Source organism: Phytophthora cinnamomi (assembly GCF_018691715.1).
Source record: "Phytophthora cinnamomi strain GKB4 chromosome Unknown Contig8, whole genome shotgun sequence".
Classification (NCBI taxonomy): Eukaryota; Oomycota; class Peronosporomycetes; order Peronosporales; family Peronosporaceae; genus Phytophthora; species Phytophthora cinnamomi.
The window spans coordinates 991,838-1,017,010 of record NW_027150941.1 but is presented as its reverse complement, the minus strand read 5'-3'; the positions used below and the strand labels follow the sequence as shown (position 1 = coordinate 1,017,010).

Sequence of the window (25,173 nt, the reverse complement as noted above, 5' to 3'; positions counted from 1 at the left end):
TCGGCGAGCTTCGGACCTCAGTTCGTCAGCAGTAGAGCAGCCAAGCCGAGAACTGCATAACGCAGTGACGGCGGACAGGTAGTAGAAACAAAAGCAGTGAACTGCACTTCCTTCAACCTTACCTGCTCGTGTTTGTCGTGGACGTTCAAGCCCAACGCGAAGTGATACATGGACATTTGCATGTTGGTACATGTATTAGGCTTCGTTGAAATATGCAGCTCTAGGATGTCGTTTGCACACAGGCTGGAGACGGATGAGAGTTTGTGTGTAGAATGGCATTTACAGAGTCAGCACGGAGGCTTTAGTACATGAAGACGGGGTTGTCCACCGTGATGACGCGCGTCTCGTTCTCGAGGGCCTCGCGCACGATCTTGGGCAGGCCAAAGAGGCCCATGTGGCTGACACCGTCGAGGAACTTGAGCGGCTTGCTGATGCGCGACTTGATGAGCTCGTCGGTGACGGCGATGCTGCGCTCGCGAATAGCGGTCACGGCGGCCACGCCGTCGCCGTCCTCGACGTTGGTGGCCATGTTGAAGGCCCAGATGCAGCCGAAGGACGGGATGTCCACCGTGTAGGCCGCGACCGTGTTGAAGTTGGTCTTGAGCGTGCAGTGGATGGACGAGAAGCACTCGTCCCAGTTGTACACGGCACCGGGGCCCGACTGGGTGACCATGAAGCCGCCCTTGTTGAGCTTGGTGAGCGCGTACTTGTAGAACTCCTCGGTGTACAGCACGTAGCCCGGGCCGGCCTCGATGGGGTCGGCGATGTCCATGATGATGACGTCGAACGTGCCGTCGTACTGCTTGAGGAAGGCGTGCGCGTCCGTGTAGTGCACCTCGAGGCGCGGGTCCTCGAAGGCGCCGTCGTTCCACTCGGGCATCTCCTTGCGGCACATGTTGCACACGAGCTCGTCGATGTCCACCATCACGACCTTCTCGACCGACTTGTGCTTGAGCACCTCGCGCGCCGTGGCGAACTCGCCGCCGCCGCCGATGTAGACGGTCTTGGGGTTGGGGTGTGCCAGCAGGGCCGGGTGCACGAGCGTCTCGTGGTAGATGGCCTCGTCGTTCTTGGCCGACTGCGTCTTGCCGTCCAGCACGAGCGTCTTGCCGAACGAGTGCGTCTCGATGATCTGCATGGTCTGGAACTTGGACTTGGCCTCGAACGTCACGGTCTTGAGCGCGGCCGACAGGTACAGGTCCTCGGTCAGCGCCTCCTTGTACCAGAACGACTTCTCCATCGGGGCCAGCTCGGCCTGCTCGGTGGCGATCGCCTCCTTCTTCTGCTGCTGCGGCTCGGCCATGCTTCTTGCTACTATCGAGGTGCGAATGCTAGAATGGCCAGGAATGACTTGAGCTCGAGTTGACACGCATCGGCAGCCAACCACTGCGGGATTAGGGGTCCGAGAGGCGAATGAGACTATCATATGCGCATGATGAGCAATCCAACCGATACTTTAGTCAAGTTAATAGTGGCCATTACGTGCTGAAATGACCGCACTTGTACATGTGAGGTACTTGTTGAAGAGAGGTGCTAAGAGGTAAGACCTCTTCTTGTTTTCCTATTGACAGGAAGACAACTAGAGAGTAGACGGGAGACAGTATACTGTATTTGCTTCGGTGGAATATTAGTGATGGATTATCAAATGACACCTGCTGCACGGTTTACATGTCAGTGGCAAGCCCTGTGTAGCTTTCACTTGGAGCCAAAAAGAGACGGGGGTAGCTCCACCGTAGTTACTTTGGGCTGCTTATCCGATGTGTCGCAGTCGGAGGTGGCGATAGACTGGATGCTCATACCGGCGTCGTCGCGATCGCGGTGCTTGCAGTGGCCAGATGCAATTTTGTAGAAGTTGGCGCGGCGTAACAGCATGTAGGCAACGCGAAGAAGCTGCAGGGCCTCCTTCTGTAAGGATATACAAACGCACATGAGAGTGAGATTTTACAACACAATATCCACGATACACCACCATTAACGACGCACCTCTAGACACGAACCAGCGGTGAACACGTCCAGTCCAAGTAACAGACCGGTTCCGAAGTCGCACTCGTCGCTAGCAATCGTCGCCCGAGTTACCAACTCGCTGAGCCTCTTGCGCGACGACGACTTTTTGTCCACGTCCTTTTCCACTTGGTACAGCAGGTCGGCAAGATCGCGCCCTGTGGTGGGAAGCTCGCGGTAGCCCGTCTTTGTCTTCGAGTCCACGGGGACCACGATGCCAAGCTGGTGCAGTGATGTCGCCACGCTCTCCTTCGCCCTCTTCGCTCGAAGCGCCGACTCTGATTGTCCCCTAGAACGAGCCTTCTCGCCGCGACGAGCTGTGATCGTCTGAAGTAGCGCGGTAGCTTTCTCAGCCCCGAGAGTCGACCGACGCTTCTCCAACGCGCTCTCCAGGACCTGGAACAAACTTCCCCCGACAATGTCGAACTTGCACTCACGGCTGCTCTCCGCGCAAACGACGTACTCTGGAACTTGGTCGGGGGAATCCCTGTGGCACGCAACAATATGTTGTGCAGTCAGCGAGTCGGTGGTCAATTTACCACCAGCAGCAGGCACGCTACGATTGCGCAGCGTTACCTGAAGTATCCCCAGTGACGCGTCACGTCACTGGACGTGTCGGCCATGACAGCCGCCACCTCTGGGGGGTCGCAGAAGAAGCGACCGTGCAGGTGCAGGGGCTTGTCCACCGCAACCTCCTTCTTGGCGGCCGCCGCCAGCAGGTCGAATGGGCCGCACAGCCGGATCTCCAGTGTGTCCACGAACGCCTCTGCACCATAAAGCCAAAGCACCCATCACGCTTCAACTTGCACTGCCACTCAGTACGCCCCTGCACTGATGCCACGCACCGCACGGACTGTCGGGTCGCAGCTCCGTCGCCAACGCGAAGACGGTGTAGAACTCTCCGGGGACGTTCAAGAAGTACTTGGCCAGCAGGAACGCGCCCCACTGCTCCGTTGTCGCCACCTGCACTGCGGGTAGCGCTGCACTCGGGTCGGGCTTGTGGCGCTTGGCCGCGGTGGGGGCGTCGCCATCGGTGGCCTCCACCTCCTCGCGGCCGCGCAGCCTGGGACTCGAGCGGCGCATTACGAGACTGGTTATGGTCCACACGGGACCAAAGCACAAATTGGCAGATGGCTTCAAAAAGCTTTGTCAATTCTCTGGATTTTCTGGATTTTATCCAGAGTCCATAGGCGAGGCGCCAATATTGGTTTGTCACATATCCTGTTGAATATGATCTGTGGTGTACATGAGCGGTCCGTGTTTAATGCCTGTTATCTTGAATAGCCTATTTGTTTCACATATTATCCAGCTATATTGACCCATTCTCTTGAAATAAAATACCTGTTACAAATGATTTATTGGTCTACTCAACTGACATCCGTCGGATTTTTTCTCTTCTCGAGCAACATCCAGATGGAGTTCTGCTTTTATAAAGCTCCCGACATCAGATTTGACTTCTATACGCTCTTACTCCTACATTCCTACATGTCGCAAACATACTGTCCTCCTCCGTCCGAATTCCTTTGCGAGGTCCATTACTCCAACAGAGAACACGTGGTACGACGCTCAAATTCGGCGGTCACAGGAAGCGACACTTTTATCGTTGAGGCTGTGGATGTTTTACTTGATGAATTTGGGAGAACCGATGGCCAGCGTAGCAAAGCTGCGCAACATGAGTTCCAATCTGGCAGTGTCAGGTAAATTATAGCTGTAGCTCTGTAAATGGAGACTATACTCCACCAAAACGGAAAAAAATATTATACCGCCGTAGATGCTGGTACGGAGGATAGAGAAACTCGCTAAAGAGTGCACCCTGAGCGCGAACGGCATCATCCGCGGAAATAAAATGAAAATAAGAGGATGCATGCCATGATCAAGCAAAACGAGTGGATTGAACTAAACCTTGACTGCTTTTGGTAGCACGAAACTTTACAGCATACACTACTTGAGGTCAATCTCTCAAAATTCATGGATTGCCAATATTTCTCGATCAAAACGTGCGACTTATGTGTCGAAGGTGCAACGATTTTGGGTGTAGAATAAAATTGTCTGACGAATAACCCGGACAATTTTGGTGCATCGTACGGTCCGCGCGAGCCAACATGTCCGTATTATTGACATAGTTCCTTGTGCAGACCCATATGCATGTGACACGCAACATGGTCAGTCTTATCTAGTAATACAGTGTCAGTTTCAAGCAGTGCTCTGACTACATTTAGTAAAAAGTGAAGGTGAACTTCCCATTTAGTATTGCAACGCAGTCTGTATTATCTCGTATTACTGTACTAGATCCGATTAGGGCAGTAGGACATGTGGAAGCAGCAATTAAACCACCTATTTCCTGTTATTAAATAAAAGATGAGAGCAGTACTGCAGCAAGAATCTACCTATTACTGCATGCTATCCGGTCCGCAAATTAAAATCTAGAGCTGTTCCGGATGAAGCACGGCTTTGTTCAGGAACGTCAATTCACAGCCGGACCTTTACATTTACTGCAACTTGAGTACCAAACTGGGTATTTAGTTGGGAGTTTTATTTTACTGGTACAAATTCTAGGATTTCCACTAAATGCTAGGAATTATTTGTTGTGCACGTTAGTATTTCGACTAAAACACCAATAGAGACGAAATGATGTTATTGTGAAAACCGGTGATTTTGTCACTCCGTATAGCTCTGTAAATCAGGGCTGTGAGCAAAAACGATACGTGGTAATTTGTACTGAATAGGATGTTAATGTGGGTACTAATCTGAGTAAGTCGGCTTAAATAGGAGATAGGAACTGGGCTCTAAAGCCATCTTGTCAGAACAGAGTGGTGAGGGAGAGAGACAGCGGAGGCACGATGTATGCCGCAGAATTTCGATGGAGAGCTGTGGTGCTGCACTACGCGTATGGTGTGCCATGCATATCTTATCTTGGCTAGTGTTTGTGTAGCCGCTTGCTCGGTGGATTTATTTGTGCGGACTTCCTCGGAATGCCGAGGTTGGAGCTGACATATCAGCCTATTTAGAGACCAAATCGATTCCGACTCTAAAATAGCTTTGACGCGATGCTGCATAAGACCGATTATAATTAGGGGTATCCAATTCTAAATATGGGATGGGTCGAAATAAATAAGGGTTACCGTCTCTAAATAAGGCACTAAATCAGCCGATTTACTATCCGATTAGACATTCTGAGTGCTTTTCACAATAGTATCTCGACTAAAACACCAATAGAGACGCATCATGCTGCTACATGTATTACTCGCCTGACGGCGACGATGGCCGCATGAGTGAGGCTACACGTACCAAAAGCATACAAGAGAAGGCACACATTGGGTTTTGTGTTGCCCTGTCGAGGGAGGACACAGCACGAAGGATGATTGAAGCTGTCGTCATTTTACTCCGTTAAGCATGCGTGTAGTGATCTGTCGGAGGAGGAACTGACTCATTATTGCATGGAGTCAAAACCAGACTGCGGCAAAGCGCCGAGGATGTAAGCATGGTGAAGCTGAAGTCGCGCGGCATGAGGCACTCGTTTGTGGCGCTCGGCTGCAGCGATTCCCAACAACGTTGCGAAGCGGGTGACAAGTACGGTTACACCTGCAGATGCTTTGGGCGCAGCTTCAAGATGCGGCTTTCGGATGGGAATTCATTAAGGAGGTCGGCAACAACCACCTTGCTGCAAGGACTTGCACGCTAGAGTTCCTTTTTGCCGGATAGCATATGGCGATAACAATTCAGTCATGACCATGAGCATAGAATCATCGTGGATGACTCCTGCACACGAGCCTAACCTTCGTTTTCATTTCCGGATTTTCCGTCTGCAGCACTCAGCCGACTTTACAGTTAGCCACCGTCGCGGGCTTCGTCAATCTGTCCACGATGGGTCGACTCCAGCTCCTTGTCGCCGCAGCCTTGGCTTTCGTCGCGCCCTCCGCACACGCCGTCACGATCGGATCCCCTATTGGTATGGCCACCGGAACCACTGGCGGTGGCGACGTTGCTCCTGTCTATCCGAATACTACGAAAGAGCTGGTCGCCTACTTGAGAGACCCGGCGCCGCGGGTGGTTATCTTGACGAAAACCTTCGACTTCCGCGGGTTGGAGGGCAATACGACTGCCGAGGGTTGTCGCCCGGACTACATGCGCAGGTGCATTGCGCTCAACAATGGCTTCAAAAGCCAGGACGTGATCCTCCAGGACGGCGGCATGAGCAACACGGGCGGATGCACGAATGGCACCAGCGTCACAGTCACCTACGACAACGCCCCGTTCAACCGCCTGAACGTCAGGGGCAACAAAACCATCCGTGGCATCGGCAACAACGGAGTGATCATGGGCAAAGGTTTGGCGCTGAACGGCCACAACATCATCGTCCAGAACATTCACATAACCGAAATCAACGCACACCTCGTGTGGGGTGGCGACGCTATCACCATGCAGGGTCTCAGCGACGGCACGGTGCCCCTGGAGCACATTTGGCTCGATCACATCAAGATTTCGCGCGTCGGACGCCAATTCATCGCTGTTGACAAGGCTGGTGTGTCTAGCATGACCATCAGCAACTCGGATTTTGACGGACACACCGAGTTCTCCAAGACGTGCGACGGACACCACTACTGGAGCTTCCTCTTCTATGGCAAGTACACGGGGATCAGCATGATCAACAACTACATCCACTATTTGTCAGGTCGCCTCCCGAAGGTTGGCGGTATCTCTGACATCAGTGTTGTCACGCACATTGCCAACAACTACTACAAGGACAACTCCTACCACTCGATGGAGATCGGCACCAATGGTTACGTTCTAGCCGAAGGAAACTACTTCTTTAACACGACCAAGCCGCTGTACGACGGAGACGACCCGGACGTCCCTGGAATGGTCGATGGTTCTCTCTACGCACCCCTGCAGTCCTCAGAAGACGAGTGCACCGCCACTCTGGGCCGCCTCTGCGAAGAGAACGTGCTGGCGGACAGCGGTGCCTTTGGAACGCGCAACGGCACCATTGCTCTCGCGGAGATGAAGTCCCACTCGGCGATTGCTGACTTCTCCCCGAAGCAGGCTAAGGAGCTGGAGTTGGCGGCCAGCAACTTTGGCGTGGGTGAGCTGAACGAAGCTTGAAGTGCGAAGCGGCAAACTTGCCATAACGTTTGTGTATGAGTTGACTAGAAAGGGTAGACCAGCGCTAACACAAAAACTAGAGCTTCTACTTTCTCTTCTTGGCTCGACCACGCCAGCGACAAACGCTTTAGACCTCGTGCTCCTTAATCGGGTCCCATGCCGTCACGTAGTAAGCGTCAAGGCTGTTCAGTTTCTTCATGTCGGCCGCCGACAGCTTCAGCTTCGCGGATTCCAGGTTTTCCTTGATGCGCGCTTCCTTGACCGACTTCGGCAGCGCAACAAAGCCCTTTGCCAGGCTCCACGCGATCAGCACCTGCGCCGGCGAGACGGTCAACTCCCTTGCAATCTCCGAGACGACAGGATCATCCATTTTTTCACCCCGCACCAGCGGAGAGTACGCCTCCATGACAATCCCTTGGTCCACGCAGAACTTGACGGTGTCGGGGCGAGCGAGCCACGGGTGCAACTCGACCTGGTTCACTGCCGGCTTGACACGCCAGGTCTCGGACAGCTTGAGCAGTTGCTCTTCGCCGAAATTGGAGACGCCAATGTCGCGCACGAGCCCCTCGGCCTGCATGTCCTCGAGAGCTCTCCACGCCTCAGCGCGGGTGGCGCTGTCGCATGGAGCGTGCAGCAAGTAGAGGTCGATGTACCCGAGGCCAAGCTTGCGGTCGCTCTCACGAACTGCGTCGACGACCCGCTGGTAGCTCCACGGCTGCTTGGCCGTGGTCGACCACGGGACCCACGAGACCTCGAAGTACTTGGTGGTGACGAAGACCTCCTGGCGCGGGATGCCCGAGTCGCGGACGGCTCTGCCCACGTCGCTCTCGTTCTCGTAGCCCGAGGCCGTGTCGATGTGGCGGTAGCCGAGCTTGAGCGCCGTCAGCACGGCGTTGTAAGTCTCAGGCCCAGCGCCGCTCTGGAACACGCCCAGTGCCAGGCTCGGGATTGTGTGGCCGCTGGGCAGAGGTTTGGACTGGGCGAAGGCACTCATCTCTTGCGGCTACTGCAGTGGTGGTTGCTGGAGGTGCTTGAGCTGCTGCTGGAGTTTTGCAGAATGAACGGGGCAGAGTCAAGTGCTCGCCGCCAGACCACATCGTAATATGAGGCGGATTACGGTGGACACTGACGAAATGCTGACGAGGGCGCTGAAGATGACGATGCACTGAAGATGACGATGTACAAATCGGTTGCCAACAGTAAAGTGCATCAGAGTACCTGCGAGTGTCGTATCGGCAGACTCGGTGTGAAGTTGCCTTCAGCTTGAAGTGGTTCAGGTGCCCCACAACTCGCAGCATAGTGGGTCCAAGGCATCCGAACGGAAAGATTACGCCTCCCGTCGCTGCGTCCGGAGAAGCGCCGCGCTTTGTCTCAATTCGATCATCGCTCCCTCATAGTCAGATCAAGCAATAGCCGAGAACGAAGCAACGAATCCGCCATGGTGCGCGTCCTCCCTGCGCATTGATCCCCCTGCCTGCCTCTGCCTCTCACCCCTCTCGTGCTGCTTGTCGCTCTCGCAGGCCAACACGCTCGCCCCGTACCTCAGCGCCATCCGCAGCTCGCTGGACTCGGCGCTGTGTCTGCGCAACTTCCCGTCGCAGACGGTGGAGCGCCACAACAAGCCGGAGGTGGAGCTGCAGTACGTCGCTAGGGGGGCCACGCAGGGCGACTGGTTGCTGTAGAGTGCTGACGCTGTCGTTGCTGCTAGGATGAGCAAGGAGCTGCTGCTGAACCCCGTGCTGATCTGCCGCAACGAGCAGGAGAAGTGCCTGATCGAGCCGTCCATCAACTCGACGCGCGTGAGCATCTGCATCAAGAAGGCGGACGAGATCGAGACCATCCTGAGCCACAAGTTCAACCGCTTCCTCATGCAGCGCGCCGAGCAGTTCATCATCATGCGGCGGGTGCCCGTGGAGGGCTACGACATGAGCTTCCTCGTGGTGCACCAGCACCTCGAGAACATGTACAAGCACAAGCTCATCGACTTCATCATCACCTTCATGGAGGACATCGACAAGGAGATCAGCGAGATGAAGATCTCGCTCAACGCGCGCGGCCGCATCGTCGCCACCGAGTTCATGAAGCAGTTCACCTGAGCGCGGCGGCCACGCTGACCAGAGCTGCTGCTGCCGTTCGCTAGACGATAACTACGTAGTACTTCTACTACGTAGTCACTGCTGCGATTTTGCATCGCGGGAAACGCTGCAACAGAAGCGAGAGGAGAGAACGATGGATTGAGTCTCTTGAGGCCTCCTCGAGGAGTAAATAAAAAAAATGTGGTTCTCCGTCGCGCCTGCTATCGCTGATGTCTCGGCCGCCGCCGCCGCTGATAAAATATACAGGACAGAAGGCGGCGCGACCGGCGTCTTGGTCTTGCCGGGCCGCGCTTGCCTCCTCATACATCTAGGTCTACTTGGGTTGTCTCGGGCGCGGCCGCCTACATAATGCTACAGGTGGCGTCGCCGGAGCAGTCGACGTCGTCGCCGCACGGCTGCAGCTTGCCGATGAAGCACTTCTCCATCATCTTGCGCGCGTTCTTGGTGTGGAACTTCATGTCCCTGGCGCAGTCCGGGCCGCCGGCCTTGCGCAGGATGGACCGCACGCCGCCCGGGTGCGCCGTCACGAGGCCCGTCACGTCGTACACCTGGCCGCTGGACACGAGCCAGCACGACTCGAGCGAGCGGTGCAGCTTCAGCTCGCACATGCAGAGCTTGTGCACCTTGGAGCAGCGCGCCTCGGCCGCGCCCTCCTCCGCGTCCGAGTCGGTCGTGGCGGGCGACGCGGGCTCGGTCGCCTTGGCCTCCTGGTCGAAGATGACGCTCTTGCCGCGCGAGCGTCGACGCGCCAGGCGGCCGTTACTCGAGTCAACGGCCGCCACGCCGCCTGTCAACGGGCCGCAGGCGCTGGGCGCGCAGGCGGCGGCGGCCTGGCCGCGCGGCTCCGGGTGCTCTCCGTCGCTGTCCTCGTAGTCCACGACGATGCTCTTGGGCGGCTGCGAGTGCGAGTGCGAGTGCGAGAGCTGCGGGGCCGCGGCCAGCCCGAGCTCCTCCAGGTCGAAGGTCTGCATCTTGCTGGCCAGCGCCGCCTCGTACGACGACGCGTCGGCGCCCACGGGCCGCTTGGCCTGCACGCCCGGCAGCAGCTGCGGGTCCTCGCCCGCGCCCATGCACTTGGGGTAGCACGCGCCCATGGGAGGCGCGGAGACCTGCGGCTCCAGCGGCTGCGGCTTGGCCGGCGCGGCTCGGAATGGCGCGCAGAAGGCGCCGCGTGCCGTCTCTGCCGCGCGCTCGCCGGCCGTCGTCTTCGACAGCAGGCTGTCCTTTGCGCCCGCCGCGGGGGCGACGCTCATCACTGCGGCGTCCATTCTGGCCGAGAGGGTGGGGCTGTGACGCGGCCAAAGGCTCAATGAGCGAGCGTGGCGGTTCCGGCAGTGCTGAGATTGGTGTGCCGCACACGAGTCGTCCTCGCAAAGAAACAACGTCGCACGCGCGCATAGCCGCGCGCCATACAAACGCCAAGTGGTCTGCGAGTGACGTGGTCCCCTCGCCCGTGTTTGCATCATTGTCTGAACCCCCGGAATGCGCCGAATCTCGTGGAGCTCGTGACGCCCAGGCGTGGCCACGGCGCCTTGCTCCAGAGCGGCGGCCTCGACGCTATGTGCAGCTACCGCTGAGTGGCGTCTGAAGGCTTCGCCAGACCCGCGGAATCTCGTGCGGATGTGCTGTCGTGAACGCGTGGCTTGAGGCGGCCCCATTGGGCCGAGGCGCGCGCTCGGCCGGAGCCCGCGCCGCTTCGCCTCGCTAGTCGCAGACGGGCAGGCGTCCAGCGCAGGAGGACGGCCTGGCCCCAAGTACATGCTGGGCGGCGGCTGCACCCCCCGACCGCTGCGGGTCAGTCGCTGGCGCTGCCTCGGGGGGAGCGCAGCCGCAGCGTCCAGGGCGCGTCCTGGAGCTCCCGCGGGACGTCGTCGCTGCCGGGCGCGTCGAGCGCCTCGCGCCAGACCGCGGCCAGCACCTTGGCCAGCGCCAGCATGACCGAGTACTGCATGGTGGTGACGCTGCGGCGCGGCTTGCTGTCGAGCGCGCAGAGCGTGGCCACGACGACGCCGTCGCCCGCCAGCACGGGCACGCCGAAGAAGAAGGAGAGGCTGTTCTTGGCCGTGGCCACCTTGTAGTTGCGGAAGCGCACGTCGAGCTGCGCGTTGCGCACCAGCAGCGGCTTCCGCCCGGACAGCAGCGCGTGCGACGAGAAGGACTGCTTGCGCTCGTTCACCAGCAGCGCGCCGCTGTCGTGGCGCATGGGCGGGATGAACCACTGCCGGTCGCCAAGCACCGCCGTGGCCACGCCGATGTCCGACTCCATCTCCTTGGCCACCAGCTCGCAGATCAGCTCCACCTCCTCGGACACCGTGAGCTCCGGCTCGTGCAGCTTGTAGCGCTTGATCCACTCGACACGCTCCGTCTCAAGCGGGGGGTTCGGCACCAGCGGAACCTGCGTGGACGACTCGTACGTGAGCGGGTAGCTGCGACGACCGTCCTCTTCAGCCAGCAGGCACTTTTCCAGCGGGATCTCAGGGATCCGCACGTCCAGACACTGCTGCACGAAGTGCTGCGCGCCTCGGATCAGTATCGAGTTGGAACGCTGGTCGGCTACAGTGTCAGGCGGGGCGCTCGATGACGAGACCGTGGCCGCCCACTCGTTCTCGCTGATGTCTTCCAGCAGAACCCCCGCTATGGTATCGACCTCCTTGCCCAGGTGGCGGAGCAACGACAAAGCTGCTTTGCGGCGTTCCGGTTGCGAGCGCAGAGTGTCAGCTAAGTTCACCCCCAACGGACTCACACTCGACTGGACCACCCATGGGCAGAACGTGAAGGCAACGATTTCGTCGAGATTGGGTGTCCACTTGTTCAAGAGCGGCGAGCAGCTCTCGCAGCAACGAATGTAGCGGATGACTTGCTCTTCTCGCTCGCGTTCCATCACGCGCGAGCATGGCTCGCAAACCCAATGGCCACAAACATGGCACAGGTAGGCCTTCCAGACGGTGGTGAACATGCGACGGCAGTACGAACAGAACTTTACTTGTGTCGACGGGAGCTTGCTTGATGCTTTGCCGTCCGATACATCGAAGACGAGTGTCTGAAGCCCAATGTGCCGCCGTCGAGCAACCAATTGCGCCCGAGTGAGCCGAGTGAATACCGGGTGGTCTGGCCCTGGGGCGTGCATGGTCAATGGGGACTGCAATGGCACTAAACCGACACGTGGTGGAGACAATGCGTAACTCCCCGTTCGATGCCAAAAATGCGCAGGTCTTGGAGACAGACAATTATTGTCAGGAAAGACTGCAGTGCATACCATGCGTGGAGGAGCCTCCAAGAAAGCTAGCGACTCGGGGACACCCCATTATGGCCCGGTTACACCTGAAAAAGCAGTGGATGTGATTTGCCGAAGCTTCCGGACAAACCAGAACTGGCCGCCGTCGAAAGCGCTGTCAAAGTGTCTATCGGTGCCCTACCAGCGCTTTTTAATCGTGACTACCCCGAAGGACGATCTATCCAACCTGATCTGGACAAGTGTGCTGGTGCTGGTGTATTGCGCGACACACCTCGTGGACTACCATGAGAGTTGGTACGAGGTCGCAGATGCAAGCATGGCGTGGCTCCGACAGCAACAGCATTTTGTTGACCAGCGTGAAGATCTCGTGGTTAGCGCCTGCAATTTGCTGAATGTCGGTGATCCCGACCAGCTTCTTACGACGCTGTTCGCGCTGGGGACGGAGGCACCGGATCCAACGATTGCAGAAGAAGATGCAGCACTGTTGCGCGAGGGCTGGCAGCGATGCTACCTGGACGAGCCGCCATACTCGGCGTACTACTGGAACGCGGAGACAAACCACAGCACATGGCGCCACCCACTGGAGACCGCTCAAATGGAAAAGGAGCTGAGGGAGCAGAAGGAGAAGCGGCAGGAACTGCTGGCGAAGGTTCTTCCGATGAGGCTTCCCATCAACCGCGACGTCAAACCACCTACAGAAGCCCAAGTCTGCTCCGAGTGCGCAGCTCGTGGCACGAAGCGAGATGCACGCGTGCTCTGCCTTGAATGCGGGACGAAATACTTCTGCGACGCGTGCTGTGATGTCGTCCATTGCGATCGCCTCAAACGCAGCCACTTGGCCAATGGTCTGCGCTTCAAAGAGTGCTTTGGTCGGGCATGCTTCCCGAAGATTGTGCCCAAGCCACGTACACCGTTCATGATTTACCAGGAGGAACTACAAAAGCAGCAGCAGAAGGACAGAGAGCAAGCTGCAACGGAGTCTAGCTCGTCAAATACACTGGTCATTCAAAACTAGCCCGTCCAGAACGTAGACAAGATTTCCGTCAGCTTTTTCATCACCGAGTACTGCATCGTCGTGATGCTCTTCCGGGGCTTCGAGTCCATGACGCACAGCATCGCAATGACGGTGCCCGAGTGCGTTGCAACGATGGGGAACCCGAAGTAGAATAGCACACGGTTCGCGGTGCCTTCAGTGTCACCTCGGACGCAGGCGAAAGTCCGAAACCGCACATCGAGCATCGTGTTCCGCACAAGAAATGGCAGTCCCGAGACCATCGCGTGCGCGCAGAAGCTCTTGGCCCGTTCGGTGCTCACGCAGATGGACGACCGGTTGACGGGTGCCAGCGCGTACTGCTTGTCGGCGTGCAGCGCCGTGACAGTGGCGCAGGGCGCGTCGAACTCCTTCGCAGCGAGGTGGCAAATGAGCTGAACCTCCTTCTGCTCGGCAATTCCGCGGCCCAGCAGATTGCATCTGGTCATGCACTCGTCTCGAGCCGCTTCATTCGAGCACGTCGGGGCGAAAGGCACGTCGGTCTCTTCGTCGTAGAAGATGGGGTATCGTCGAGTGCCGTCCGCTTCGGAGACCACGCACTCTTCCAGCGACAGCTCGGGCAGCGACACCTCGAAGCACTGCTGGACGACGAATTGGACCCACTCGGGGTTCCCGGGCTTGGCCCCGCTGTCACCGTTGCGGTGCTTCTCTCTCCGTCGGTGGCTCCCGCTCTTGGTTCGACCCGAAGGCTCGAGCGAGACGTTGGTGGGGACCAGCGCGTTGGCCGCGGCCCAGTCCTCTTCGCGGATGTCGGCGAGGATCTGCGTGTTGGTGCCAAGCGGCCGCCCGAGGCAGTTCAATAGCTGCAAGACCGACGGCCGCAAGTCCTTGTTGGTGCGCAGCGCGTCGGCCAGGTGCAGGCCGATCTGGCTGTGCGAGCTCGCCGTGACGTAGGGCACCGCCAGGTACGGCAGCAGCACGTCGGGCTCCGGCAGCTTGTTGAGCATCTTGGTGCACGTGACGCAGCAGCGCACGAACCGGACGCGCAGCAGCTCCTTCTCCCGCTCCACGACGCTGGAGCAGGGCTCGCAGACCCAGCGCCCGCACAGGTGGCACAGGTAGCTCTTCCACACCGGGTTGAAGCGGCGGCCGCAGTGCTTGCACCGCGTCTTGCGGGAGCTGGCGAACGCCGGGTCCAGCACCAGCGGCTGCAGCCCGAGACTGCGGCGCCGCACGACCAGCTGCTGGCGCGACAAGCGCCTGAACACGGGGTGGTCTCGCGAGTTGTTCATCGGATCTCAATCTCCTCGTGGCGCCGATCACGATGCCGAAACCCCTCGAAGCGTGAATAGCTCTATGAAACCAACCGCCCGTCATGCGCGTGCAGGACATGTACTGTGGTGGAGACTGAGGGGATCGTCATCGTTGTCGCGATCGCGAAGTGGTCGAAATGACTTTGTGCAGTCAGGTTTGACAGCGTTGGCATGAGTCACCACGGTGCCATTTGACCGCGGAGCCAGAAGCGCTTTTCCTCCCGACTGTGTGCATTGTGTTGTAGGTGTAGGCGCTTGTTTGGGGCTTGTCAGAGACGCCGAGGTGGTCGCCGACACGAGGCGGCAGATGTGAATGCAGCTGATGACCAAGAGGGGTGGACTCCGCTCATGCTGGGGGCTTGGCACGGACACGCCGACGTGGTGGAGCTGCTGCTGAGAAGTGGGGCCGATGTGGCCGCCAAGGAGAAGAGCAGGTCGACGGCGCTGCGGTTTGCAGCGGGCGCTGCTGCACGGGGACTCGTGTCTGGACGAGGCGGAGGTGCACGGGTGGGCGCCGCTGATCGTGTCGAGCTGGAATGACCATCTCGACTTCATAAAGCATCTTATCCAGCGTGGCGCTGACGTGGACGCACGAGATGGAGGAGGGTCCACCACCGCGAGGTCACCGCGAGTGAAGGGCACCTGGATGTCTTGCGGCTGCTCGTTGCGAGGCTCAACGTAGCGGACGTGAGCGTCTGGACGCCGCTGTATCTCGCTAGCAAGGAGGTGTCACTTGGACGTCGTCAAGAATTTGCTGGAGCATGGGGCCGACGACGACGCCAGAGACGAAGCAGGGTCGTCTCGAGATGTCCAAGTTGCTGGTTGAGCGAGGGTGAACCAGTCGGAACGGGTGGACTCCTCTGATCCTCGCTACCTGGCATGACCATATCAACGTGGTCAAGTTCCTCCCGGAAGACGCAGACATCGACGCAAAGGACGCCGGAGGTTCGACTGCTATGCGGTTTGCCGCCTCCGAAGGACGGCTGAAGGTTGCGAAGCTTCTCGTTGAGCATGGCAGCGCCTGTGTGAATGAACCGCAGGTGTTCGGGTGCACCCCGCTCTGGTTCGCAGTGGCGATTAAGCTCTTCGTGCCTGTCCCAAAAGCTGGAGAATCGTTCGACGACCAAACGGGTCGTTGGTTTGGACTCCGACACCCAAATGTTCAGAAGCTGTATGGCGCAGTGCGCGAAAGTTACAACCTCTTCGTGTGCGAGCACGTGGCCAAGGAGTCATTGGACGAGTATGTCGACACTATATTGTTTCGCTCTGACTGGAATATGTCAAACGCATCGATAACGCTTTGTCACTTGTGCGAAGCCGCGCTGGGTCTGCAGTAGTAGTCCAGAAATTGAAGCGAACACTCCAACAGTGGGAAAACAACAAGGACAACAAGGTGGTGTGCTTCGTGTACCAGTTGTTTCTAAACCGAGTGGAAGGCATCGAAAGCAGCTGTGGAAATATCTGTGTCAAGACCAGTCTCAACCGGTTATTGCAGCGGCGAATAGGTGGATCGCGGAACTGAAGGGGCAGCAGACTCCCGTAGATATGGTGAAGTTAGCGTTTCGAGGGTTTTCACTGCATCGGCAGATCGGTCGGATTCTGGCCGAATATTTTATCGTACCAAAGCGCACGAGTGGGGAACCTAGAGCAGATGCGCGATCTCAAAACGGCCGCTGCTAGCGGCGTATCGTAACGCGGTGGAGCCCCCGTTGTCCTTCACATGTACGTCCGCCCCGTGTTGACCTTGGCCAGTCCTAGGACAAAATCGTTTGCCAAACCTCAAGGCAAATGAAATTGGCGCAGAATCGACAGAATCGTTATACATGTATTTAAAATCAGTGGTGCATTCTCGTTATCAAAGATGAGAGCTTACGCGGATGCGATGCTGCCTCTCGACCCCCCTACAACACTCCTCAAAAAGTCAAACCCACTTTCATACGCTGCACCAGCTTCATGAGGGGACCCCTCCTCGACCACATCTCGACTCTCTTGCTCTCGTGCAATCCGATCATAGCGTCTCTGAGCATCCTGCTGATCCTCGTACGGGCCACTGAGTGAGCACTCGCATCGTTTGTCCAGGTTCAACCCCCATCGAGACCATACAAAAAAGAGCAACCTCGGTTCACTCGCCTTCGATTTCCATCGACGTGTTGATCCCGCGTCCGAGCACTTCACCAACTGCAGCACGCGGGACCATTCCTCCCTTTCGTCGTGTTTGCCACCGGTTGATTGCTCTGTCGAGAATCGGGTACCAGTAACGAGCTCCTTCACAAGAAATGGCTGCCGTAGTTTCCGATGAATTGCAGGATCCACGGTCGTAGCGTAGTCGACTTGCGAGGGTGTCACAGCCTCCGATCCATCCTGTTGATTCGCTGACTGAGTAAAGCGCCGATCTCGATTCGCCATTAGCTGCTGCCTTGTTGATCCATAGTGTAGGCGAGCGAGTTTTCCTTTCAGTGTCGCCTGAATTTGAGTCGCGGCTGCTGCCCGGGTATGCAGATGAATAGCATACCGCTCGCGAAACGTGCGTTGGATAGTGCGCGCGGCCTGACTTCGCCTGGCTTCAGCTCGCTTCGAATCAATTGCATCAAGCTGTCGAAACTCGTTTCTCTTTGTGTCGTAGATGACTTCGTTTTGCAATCCAGAGGTAGAGTCTCCCCACGGTAGCGCCACTAGCCATTCCAGCCAACGACAAGCGAGTGCAAACTCGTCTTCGTCTGTAAGCGTTTCGAGGTTGTTCAGTTCGTCTTCCAGCATGAGACGAGGTTGAGGTACTACAGTCGCTGCTTGAACCTGCGCCCGCAAGTATTTAATCTTGGCCTGCTTCGTGCTGGTTGGAGCTAGCACTTTCGGCGAGATTGATATGCTGTTGGAGTGTGAATTGGAAGTCAATGAAGCGCTAGCTAGAGCTCCGTTCTCCTTCCCGCTGCGTTGCTTTTGTCGAACAGTATCCAGAAGTCGATGCACACCGGGGAGTGGCATCAGATCCAGCGAGCGCAGGAGATATTTCTCCGCAAGCACGCTTTGGTTCTGTCGGAGACACTTTTTTCCTAGATCACGGGCGAGAGCAGCATCTAGTGCGAGTTCTTCGTCGCTTTTACCGGCTGATTCGCCCAGGCATGTAGCAAGTAATGGTGTCACCATCGTACTCTGAATAGAAGATAGTGGAGGCTGCATCCCGTAGCCGCTCTGGAAATGCAGAATCATTTGCATTTGCAACTGAAGTTGTTGGAGCTGGTGGCCATAGTTGTCGTGGTTGCTCACCAGACCGCGAAGTGCACGAACTTCGTCCTCCAAATCTCGCATCCGATTTATCACGGCTTCGTTCTCCCTTTTGAGCATTTTGCTGCTTTGTCGAGCACAATTTGCTTCGTGACGCAGATACAGCACTTCCAGTTCGCGCCGAAGATCAGGGGATTGAACTCGATCCAGCAATAGGGTCGTGCCGCTCAACTTGTTCTCGTCATTGTCCTCCTCCATCGTAGCACCCAGCGATATCAGTTTCTCAATTATTTGAACAGCTACCGATTCGTTGTCTGGGTCATTGGCTGCCTCACAGGCAAGGAGCAGTGGTGAGCATCCTGCGCAGTCTTTGCTTACCACATCCGCATTAGCCGCCATGAGGTATAATGCGCATTCTGCATGAGCGTTTTCAGACGCCAGATGTAGCGGTGATCTGCCCTCCGAGTCTTTCGCACTAACGCCGAGGAAAACGTACTTGTCTGTCGCTCCGCTTATTGTGCTATCCACCCGAGCGTTAGCACTCAACAGTAGCTCGACGCACTCGGAAGAACCAGCACGAGCGGCTTCGTGCATCGCAGTTCCGCCACCAATATCGCGCTTTGTCGCCAACCCACCATATTCTTCATCGGCATTATACAGCACGGTAGGCACTTGAGGTGAAGAAGCTTCTGCGCGAAGCAATAGGCGGGCACACTCAACATTATCGTTAGCGCATGCAATATGCAGTGGTGTCTGCATCGCCAGATCAACTGTATCTGGAACTGCACCAAGCTTCAGCAAGAGTTCGACTACGTTGTCATTTCCAGCTGCGCATGCGTGGTGAAGTGCAGCCAGACCGTTCGTTGGGCACTTTCCATTCACCAATTTGCGTTTTGCGTCCTTCCCCTCAATCGCCGCTAATACTCGTTGACAGGCAGCATGATCCCCATCGCGACAGGCCACGTGCAGATCAAAGAGAGAGTCGGGAGCTGTTTGAGCATCACTCTCCTCGTCCGTCTCTGAATTTTGTCTTGGTGTGGGCATCGGCAAAGATTTAAAGGAGACTGGCCTCCCACTCGACGCTAAAAGTCCGTCAGCAGCTTCGCCGGATAGACACAGTATTCGTGTGGTGGTGGTGTTCAAGGCGGATTGAATCCGCAAGAAGCTGTTGTGTGAAATCATCACTGCCGGTATGGTAGCGCTACTGGTGTCGATATGGTCCACACTCATGACAAAAGCAGCCTCCAAATCGTCTTCATCGTCGTTACACACAATGGCAGCCACCGCACCGGCGCGTTGGGCTCGCTCAATCTTTTCTGGAAACGAGCATGATCCGCGCCGCATCAACGCCACAGCCCCGCTCAATTGCTCTGCGTTAACTAGAGGACCATCAGCAAGAAGAGGATCACACGCCACTAATTTACCCATGTAGGATACACTAGCTCGCGCAGAGCAAAAGTCCGCCAAGGGGGCGAAGCAGATCTCGTACGTCAACGCGCTCGTAGCCCACTGGATGAACGCAAGTAAAGGCGGTTGGTTATCTCGCGCAACAGCACCTTCAGCACACCTCGCCACCTTCACGTTTCCATCTGGGCCAGTCGTTCCTGTGGATGGCGATACTCCTGCGCTATTACCAGACGAAGGAGTGTTCTGAGGCTCCAACCTTTTGATGAATGACGTCGTAGTACGCTTGATGGCTTTCCACCTTTTGCCCGCCTCAGTGGCTTCGTGTCGCTCTCTCTGAACCCTCAAGCACTCCTCCGCTACAACCGCCGCCTCGTCGGTCGGCAGTACCTCGAAGGTCAACACCCCGGTCTTCACCGACGGCGGGAACTTCTGGAACAACTCGCGCACGTCCCGCAGACACATCATGATGCACGGCATGGTAATCGGCTCGGCTCCGCTCTTCTCGTTCTGCTCCAGCTCCTCGGGCGACTCCCCCATCGTGAACGCCGCCAGCGGCTCCTCTCTCGTGTTGTTGGCCAGCAGCATGGCGACGGCGCCTGCCTTCTGCAGCAGCCGCGCCTTGTGCGCGAAGCTGCAGCCGCCACGCACCACCAGCGCGACTGCGCCCCGCAGCTCCGCCACGTTCTTGAGCTCGGGCTGATCCGCTCGCGGCGGCTCGGCGCATGCCAAGCGCACGCTCAGCGTCTGCGGCCCGCGAGAGCCGAAGGTGGCCAACGGACACGCTCGGCGGCCGTCGCTGCCGTCCCACGACACGAACGCGAACTCTTGCGCGGCCGAAGCCGCGGCAGCCAGCGAGGCAATCTCCGCGTCCGTCTGCATCCTGCACTGCGCTCGGAGGTGTCGGTAGAACGAGTCGGACGCCAGTCAACGACCTTTCGTGTGGATCTTTGGATCGCCTGTCTAAACCGATCGAGAAGCATAGTAACATTGTGTGTACACACGTCGCAGCTATTTCACCAGACGCAGTCGCGCCTCGTGGCGTGTCATTGCGAGACTACAGCCATGGCCTACCAGAACACCAACCTGATGCCCACGCACAGCGACGGCACGGTGCTGCATCTGGGTGTCAAGGCCGGCCACGTGGCCAACCGCGTGGTGTCCGTGGGGAGTCTCAGCAGGGCGGAGCTGCTGGCGCAGCTGCTGGACGACGCCACGTTCGACACGTTCCAGTCGCCGAGGGGCTTCACGACGTTCACGGGGAGGATGAAGGGAGTGCCGGTGTCTATTGTCGCTACGGGGATGGTAACGAGAGGGGGAGCTGCGGTCTGTTGCTGGTTCCTGTATTGAGATGGGCACTGTTGCCGTTCTGTGAGCAGGGGGTTCCCAACATGGACTTCGTCGTTCGAGAGACAAGAGCTGTTGTTGAAGGCCCGATGAATTTTATCCGGTGCGAAGGATTGGTTGCGAGTGTCGTATTATGTGGTTTGACGTCTAGTAAACTGGTGATCTCGCTGCGCAATCTAGGTTTGGTACCTGTGGAAGCGTGCGGAAGGAGGTTGCTCCGGGCAGTGTTGTGGTGAGCGGCAAAGGCTCTGTGATGGTTATGCGCAACCCGGACGCGTTCTTCCCTGACGCGGTTGGCGAAGATTACTACCGAGTATCACGAGTGATGCCCGCGTCGTCAGCACTTTCGAAACCGGTAGGTCACGCACACTCGTACTCTCATTGTTCGGATAAGTAAGCTTTGACCCCGCTTGTATCATAGCTTGTTGCTTCGATGAAAAGCAAACTAGGCTCTCTCCATGCTGAACCTGCGGTGGCAGCTTCGAGTGACGGCGATAGCCTCGACGCCTTCGATGGACTCAACGCCACTGCTTGCTCCTTCTACAGCTCCCAAGGTAACGTTCAAAATCTTCCGTGTTCCAGTCCGTTCGTCTAACTGTCGCGAATCTTACGCTCATATTTTTGTAGGTCGCCTGGACTCCGCCTTTGACGACCGCAACGAGCACCTCGTGGAGGACCTGGCAAAGACACATCCAGACGTCCACACAGTCGAAATGGAGACCTTCCACCTGTGAGGACCAGTCACAAGCTTTGTCCTCCCTGATACTAACTACTCCTGCTGGATGACTTCCTTTTTTTACTGTCAGACTGGATCTTGCTCAACGCAGTCGCGGATCGATCCAAGCCACCGCAGCTGTGCTGGTTGTAGCCAACCGCATCACGGGAAAAGTCGTCGAGTCCGACGTCCTCGCAACTTTAGAGTCTTTCTGGGGCCAAGTCATCCTCGAGGCACTCGCCGACACCCCACTTCAAGTGTAACGTGTAGCCATGTCACAAGATTTGGAAAATTGAATCTTGATCATTTTAGTCGTTTTTAAGCTTCAAAAACCAACACAAATATTGCAGGAAACCAATGTTTTCGTGTCTGGGATGGGGTGGAAGCAGTAAAACTCAAAACGGGAAGGCCCCAAACGTGTACTACAAGCGCTGGAGAGTTGGGATACTTTTTGTTTCAATTAACTTTTTAAATAGTTACTTACTTTGTTCAATGGCAGCCGAGGCTTGTTGCACTGTTGGCATCTTGCGAACATGAATGAGATCATAATCATTTTCGGGTGTTCGCACTTGCAGCATTGTGGTCAAATATTCCCAAGAAACGAAAACTAAAGGCCGATGAAGATCGATATCTACCTTGGCTAGGTTTACCGCAATGAATGCGCTTGCTTAGAAATACAGGTTTTGGCATTTTGTGTACGTCAGAAAATGTGTGGCTTTCCGTAGTTGGAAGGACTGCATAGCTTAGTGGCGAAGCCGCATAGCCGGAGGTACGAGAACCGAGGCAAGAGGTTGACCCATTTCTTTCCTTCAGAAAAAGTTGGATAACTAGTCCTCTTTCTTTGCTATTGTACTGCGCTTCCGCACGGAACTGCCAGAGGAATTCTGACCGTGTTAATATCACGACGAAGCCAAACTACAGCATGTCGGCCGCGACACGATTCTAAAGGTTGTATGACTTGTAAGCCATACAACCTTCAGAATCGTGATATTAAAATATCTATATCTGTGTGCCTTCAAAGCCATTGCATTGTCAATAAGTTACTTGTGATGAAGCATTCTGGCGTCAGCCAGAGCGGTCTCGAATTAAGTAACATGCTGACAAAGCAAGCCAAGAAATAAGATTTAAAAGTAGAAGTACCTCCATATCTTTGTATTACCTCAGAATCCAGGTGGAATTGAACAAGCATCCTGTCGAATGTGGATATCTCCACCATAAGCTTGTTGTGAACTGAATGTATATGATCATTCAACAACTCAAATGACCCGACGGACGGCCAGTGTCTGTCTTCACAGAGAGACAATCTTTAACTGAGGTAAGGCACTTACGCCACCGAAGCCGAATTAGTGCCAGAACACGACACAGCCTTCTCCAGCAGCATCGTCACGTCCGCGTACTTCAGACCAATTTTGGTAACGGTATCAGCACGCGGTTTTCCTGTCGGCAGCCACAAGAAGTCTGGGTGGTTGTTGTTCGACTCGTACAGCCACTCACCGCCAATGATCTCCTCGGCGCCGTCCAGTTCTAGGAGGTAGTCGTAGTCTTGTTGCGTCCCGACGACACCAGCCCACCGTCCGTGAATGTCTCGTTGATCCACGACAGGCGCGACTTGACGTACACGATGCTCGTGGTGTTTTCATTCCAGCCATACGAGTTCACACCGAAGAATGTCTTGGCAGCCTTCTCCGGGGTCATGGCCGTTTGCTCGTAAACCTTGAAGCCGAGCAGGTTCGCAGCAGCGATGTGGAAGAAGCCAGGGTTCAGGTCGCGGTACGAGTAGTCGGTATGGCTGCCGTACTCGTCGATCGAATCGTTGTAGTCATTGTAGCGGGAGCCAGTGAACACTGTAGAGATTTTGGCGTCGTCGTAGACGTCCGTAACAAGTCCCTTGATGTCCATGGGCTGGAAAGTCACGCCGTTGAACGTCACGGGGCACTTGGGCTCCTTCTCGAGGATGGCAGCCGGAGCCCACGCATGACAAATGCCATACCACGTTGGAATGCAGTAGCCCGACCTTTTTCCCGCACGCTTAGCGCAAACAGTATCAACCTTGGGGTTATAGCACTGCTTGTCTGAGGTGTACTTCGCGAGCTTCGACCTCGAGTCGATACCGTTTTGCGCTGAAACACCGTTCATGAACTTGGCCACATCCAAACCGAAAGCCTTCGCGTACTTCTCAGCAGGACTGGGATGGCGCTTGTTCCACTTGTAGTTGAGACTGTCCAGGTAGGTAGGCCAGTTCGAGCCTGTCCACGGCGAAGGTGTGTACACTGCAGTGGTTGGCAGGTTCTTCAGCTTGAGCTCCATCGCGGCGCCGAAGTAGTCCTGGAGCGTTGCAATGTCATCTTGCGAGGCCAACTCCAGCTTGCGACCAGTAGTGCTCGTGGTCGAGGCAGAGGTAGGCGAGATACTTGAAGCTTGCTCGTTCGCGACGTAAGCGTCCTGGTCGATTCCAGTGGCAGGGGGCTGCTCTGATATGATCTGTGTCCCCACCTTGGTGAACACTGGATCAGACGGAGATGAAGCCGTTTTGGACAACAACGTCGTGTCCAGCACGGACACGGTCGAAATTGCGGCGACCTTGGGCAAGTTCGGGTCCTCGGGTACGGTGACATTACAGTTTTTATCGTCTTCGATTTCACTGCCGCGACCGGGGAAGCCTTCGTCACCAATATCGTACGACTTGCACGTGGTGTAGGGGTCGTATTTCAGCGATGAAGCGGCGGTCAGGCTCTGATGCATCTGCTGTGCTACGAGTGCGACAGCGCAAACGAGGAAGATGCTAGGCTTGTAAACCATGGTTGCGAAAACCTCTGGGGGGGGGGGGGGGGGGGGCTTGGATGTCGAGGTAGTCGATTGCTTGTTGCCAAAGAAATTGGAGAATGAGCAGTGTGGCAGGGATCTGGCTGGTTGGGGGAGTACTGGAGGCAAAGGCTGCATCCTCAAGTTGTTTCATATGCTGTGCCATCGTGGCATGGCTACGCCGGATTTCTCGGTTGTAGAGTAAATGTAGCTCGGATGGCGTGGTGCTCGGGATTTGTCACCGCGTAAGCGTGAGGTGTCGACACCACAGTGCGATGTGGAAACACACCGTATACGTAGACGCAATAGGCTTGAAAGATCGTGGCGGTAAGGCATGGGAACAAATGCTGTTAGAAGGATGAGGGATCTTCGGTTTGTCTTATCAGTGATAAGTTACCAGGTGAGCGGTCGATATCTCGTGCGATCCGTTCTTAACGCAGGTCAAGCGTACATGTTGGGCTCGTTGGTCAACGTCAATATGCCAGAGGACGTGGCTATACTCATGTGTTATAGGGTGATGATCAAGACTACGATGGGATCACTCATTGAGACGGTTATCACATGTTTACAATCGTACAACGTTGACTTTTCACTTGAAGGGTATGGAACCAACTTGACGTCTGAGGGTTGCACGTCTGTCTGCGTATATGATCATGCGATACCATGCATGGATGATCATTACAGGTTCGATGGTACGATCGAGCTCTTCGTCATTGAGGCGTCGATGCCAAGCGATTACATCCAATGTCTACGGCTGAGTGTCGGTACTCAAAAGAACTGTATTGGTTCAAAACAACCAAACCTTTTGAGCCAGCGGACTGAGTTTACGACACTGAAGTGTCTGCATGATGCGGAAAGCGGTTGGTACATGCACCAGGGGTGGAACTTTTGCCTTCTAGATAAACCAACATCCGGGACAGTGTGAGAAAACACTGTGTGAAGTA

At 56.3% G+C, this 25,173-nt stretch overlaps 11 protein-coding genes across 11 annotated transcripts; 4 read left to right on the top strand and 7 right to left on the bottom strand.

The window, feature by feature from the left end:
• Positions 1-301: 301 nt before the first annotated feature.
• On the bottom strand, positions 302-1,303 carry IUM83_11770 (spermidine synthase; the record flags this gene model as incomplete). The annotated part of the gene is made up of 1 exon (XM_067936350.1): positions 302-1,303. The coding sequence occupies one exon, from the start codon at positions 1,301-1,303 to the stop codon at positions 302-304; it is 1,002 nt and encodes a 333-aa protein (XP_067798686.1).
• A 392-nt stretch (positions 1,304-1,695) lies between these two features.
• On the bottom strand, positions 1,696-3,084 carry IUM83_11769 (histone PARylation factor 1; the record flags this gene model as incomplete). Its single annotated transcript, XM_067936349.1, has 4 exons — positions 1,696-1,905; positions 1,984-2,488; positions 2,578-2,767; positions 2,847-3,084. 4 exons carry the CDS (start codon positions 3,082-3,084, stop codon positions 1,696-1,698), a joined length of 1,143 nt encoding a protein of 380 aa, XP_067798561.1.
• A 2,781-nt stretch (positions 3,085-5,865) lies between these two features.
• Positions 5,866-7,104, top strand: IUM83_11768 (Pectate lyase; the record flags this gene model as incomplete). The annotated part of the gene is made up of 1 exon (XM_067936348.1): positions 5,866-7,104. One exon carries the CDS (start codon positions 5,866-5,868, stop codon positions 7,102-7,104), a length of 1,239 nt encoding a protein of 412 aa, XP_067798524.1.
• A 127-nt stretch (positions 7,105-7,231) lies between these two features.
• On the bottom strand, positions 7,232-8,098 carry IUM83_11767 (putative oxidoreductase C2F3.05c; the record flags this gene model as incomplete). The annotated part of the gene is made up of 1 exon (XM_067936347.1): positions 7,232-8,098. The coding sequence occupies one exon, from the start codon at positions 8,096-8,098 to the stop codon at positions 7,232-7,234; it is 867 nt and encodes a 288-aa protein (XP_067798564.1).
• A 444-nt stretch (positions 8,099-8,542) lies between these two features.
• Positions 8,543-9,200, top strand: IUM83_11766 (ARP2/3 complex 20 kDa subunit; the record flags this gene model as incomplete). The annotated part of the gene is made up of 3 exons (XM_067936346.1): positions 8,543-8,545; positions 8,625-8,743; positions 8,813-9,200. 3 exons carry the CDS (start codon positions 8,543-8,545, stop codon positions 9,198-9,200), a joined length of 510 nt encoding a protein of 169 aa, XP_067798678.1.
• Positions 9,201-9,541: 341 nt separating this feature from the next.
• Positions 9,542-10,468, bottom strand: IUM83_11765 (Nitrate reductase; the record flags this gene model as incomplete). Its single annotated transcript, XM_067936345.1, has 1 exon — positions 9,542-10,468. One exon carries the CDS (start codon positions 10,466-10,468, stop codon positions 9,542-9,544), a length of 927 nt encoding a protein of 308 aa, XP_067798562.1.
• Positions 10,469-10,995: 527 nt separating this feature from the next.
• IUM83_11764 (Glycoprotein-N-acetylgalactosamine 3-beta-galactosyltransferase 1) lies at positions 10,996-12,156 on the bottom strand (the record flags this gene model as incomplete). Its single annotated transcript, XM_067936344.1, has 1 exon — positions 10,996-12,156. One exon carries the CDS (start codon positions 12,154-12,156, stop codon positions 10,996-10,998), a length of 1,161 nt encoding a protein of 386 aa, XP_067798563.1.
• A 301-nt stretch (positions 12,157-12,457) lies between these two features.
• IUM83_11763 (adenylosuccinate synthetase) lies at positions 12,458-13,450 on the top strand (the record flags this gene model as incomplete). Its single annotated transcript, XM_067936343.1, has 1 exon — positions 12,458-13,450. The coding sequence occupies one exon, from the start codon at positions 12,458-12,460 to the stop codon at positions 13,448-13,450; it is 993 nt and encodes a 330-aa protein (XP_067798525.1).
• On the bottom strand, positions 13,447-14,718 carry IUM83_11762 (FYVE finger-containing protein; the record flags this gene model as incomplete). Its single annotated transcript, XM_067936342.1, has 1 exon — positions 13,447-14,718. One exon carries the CDS (start codon positions 14,716-14,718, stop codon positions 13,447-13,449), a length of 1,272 nt encoding a protein of 423 aa, XP_067798526.1.
• Positions 14,719-19,519: 4,801 nt separating this feature from the next.
• Positions 19,520-20,247, bottom strand: IUM83_11761 (Transient receptor potential channel pyrexia; the record flags this gene model as incomplete). Its single annotated transcript, XM_067936341.1, has 2 exons — positions 19,520-19,583; positions 19,667-20,247. The coding sequence occupies 2 exons, from the start codon at positions 20,245-20,247 to the stop codon at positions 19,520-19,522; spliced, it is 645 nt and encodes a 214-aa protein (XP_067798565.1).
• Positions 20,248-20,430: 183 nt separating this feature from the next.
• Positions 20,431-21,690, top strand: IUM83_11760 (Purine and uridine phosphorylase; the record flags this gene model as incomplete). Its single annotated transcript, XM_067936340.1, has 6 exons — positions 20,431-20,670; positions 20,745-20,815; positions 20,893-21,067; positions 21,134-21,266; positions 21,340-21,442; positions 21,519-21,690. 6 exons carry the CDS (start codon positions 20,431-20,433, stop codon positions 21,688-21,690), a joined length of 894 nt encoding a protein of 297 aa, XP_067798566.1.
• Between the last annotated feature and the right edge of the window lie 3,483 nt (positions 21,691-25,173).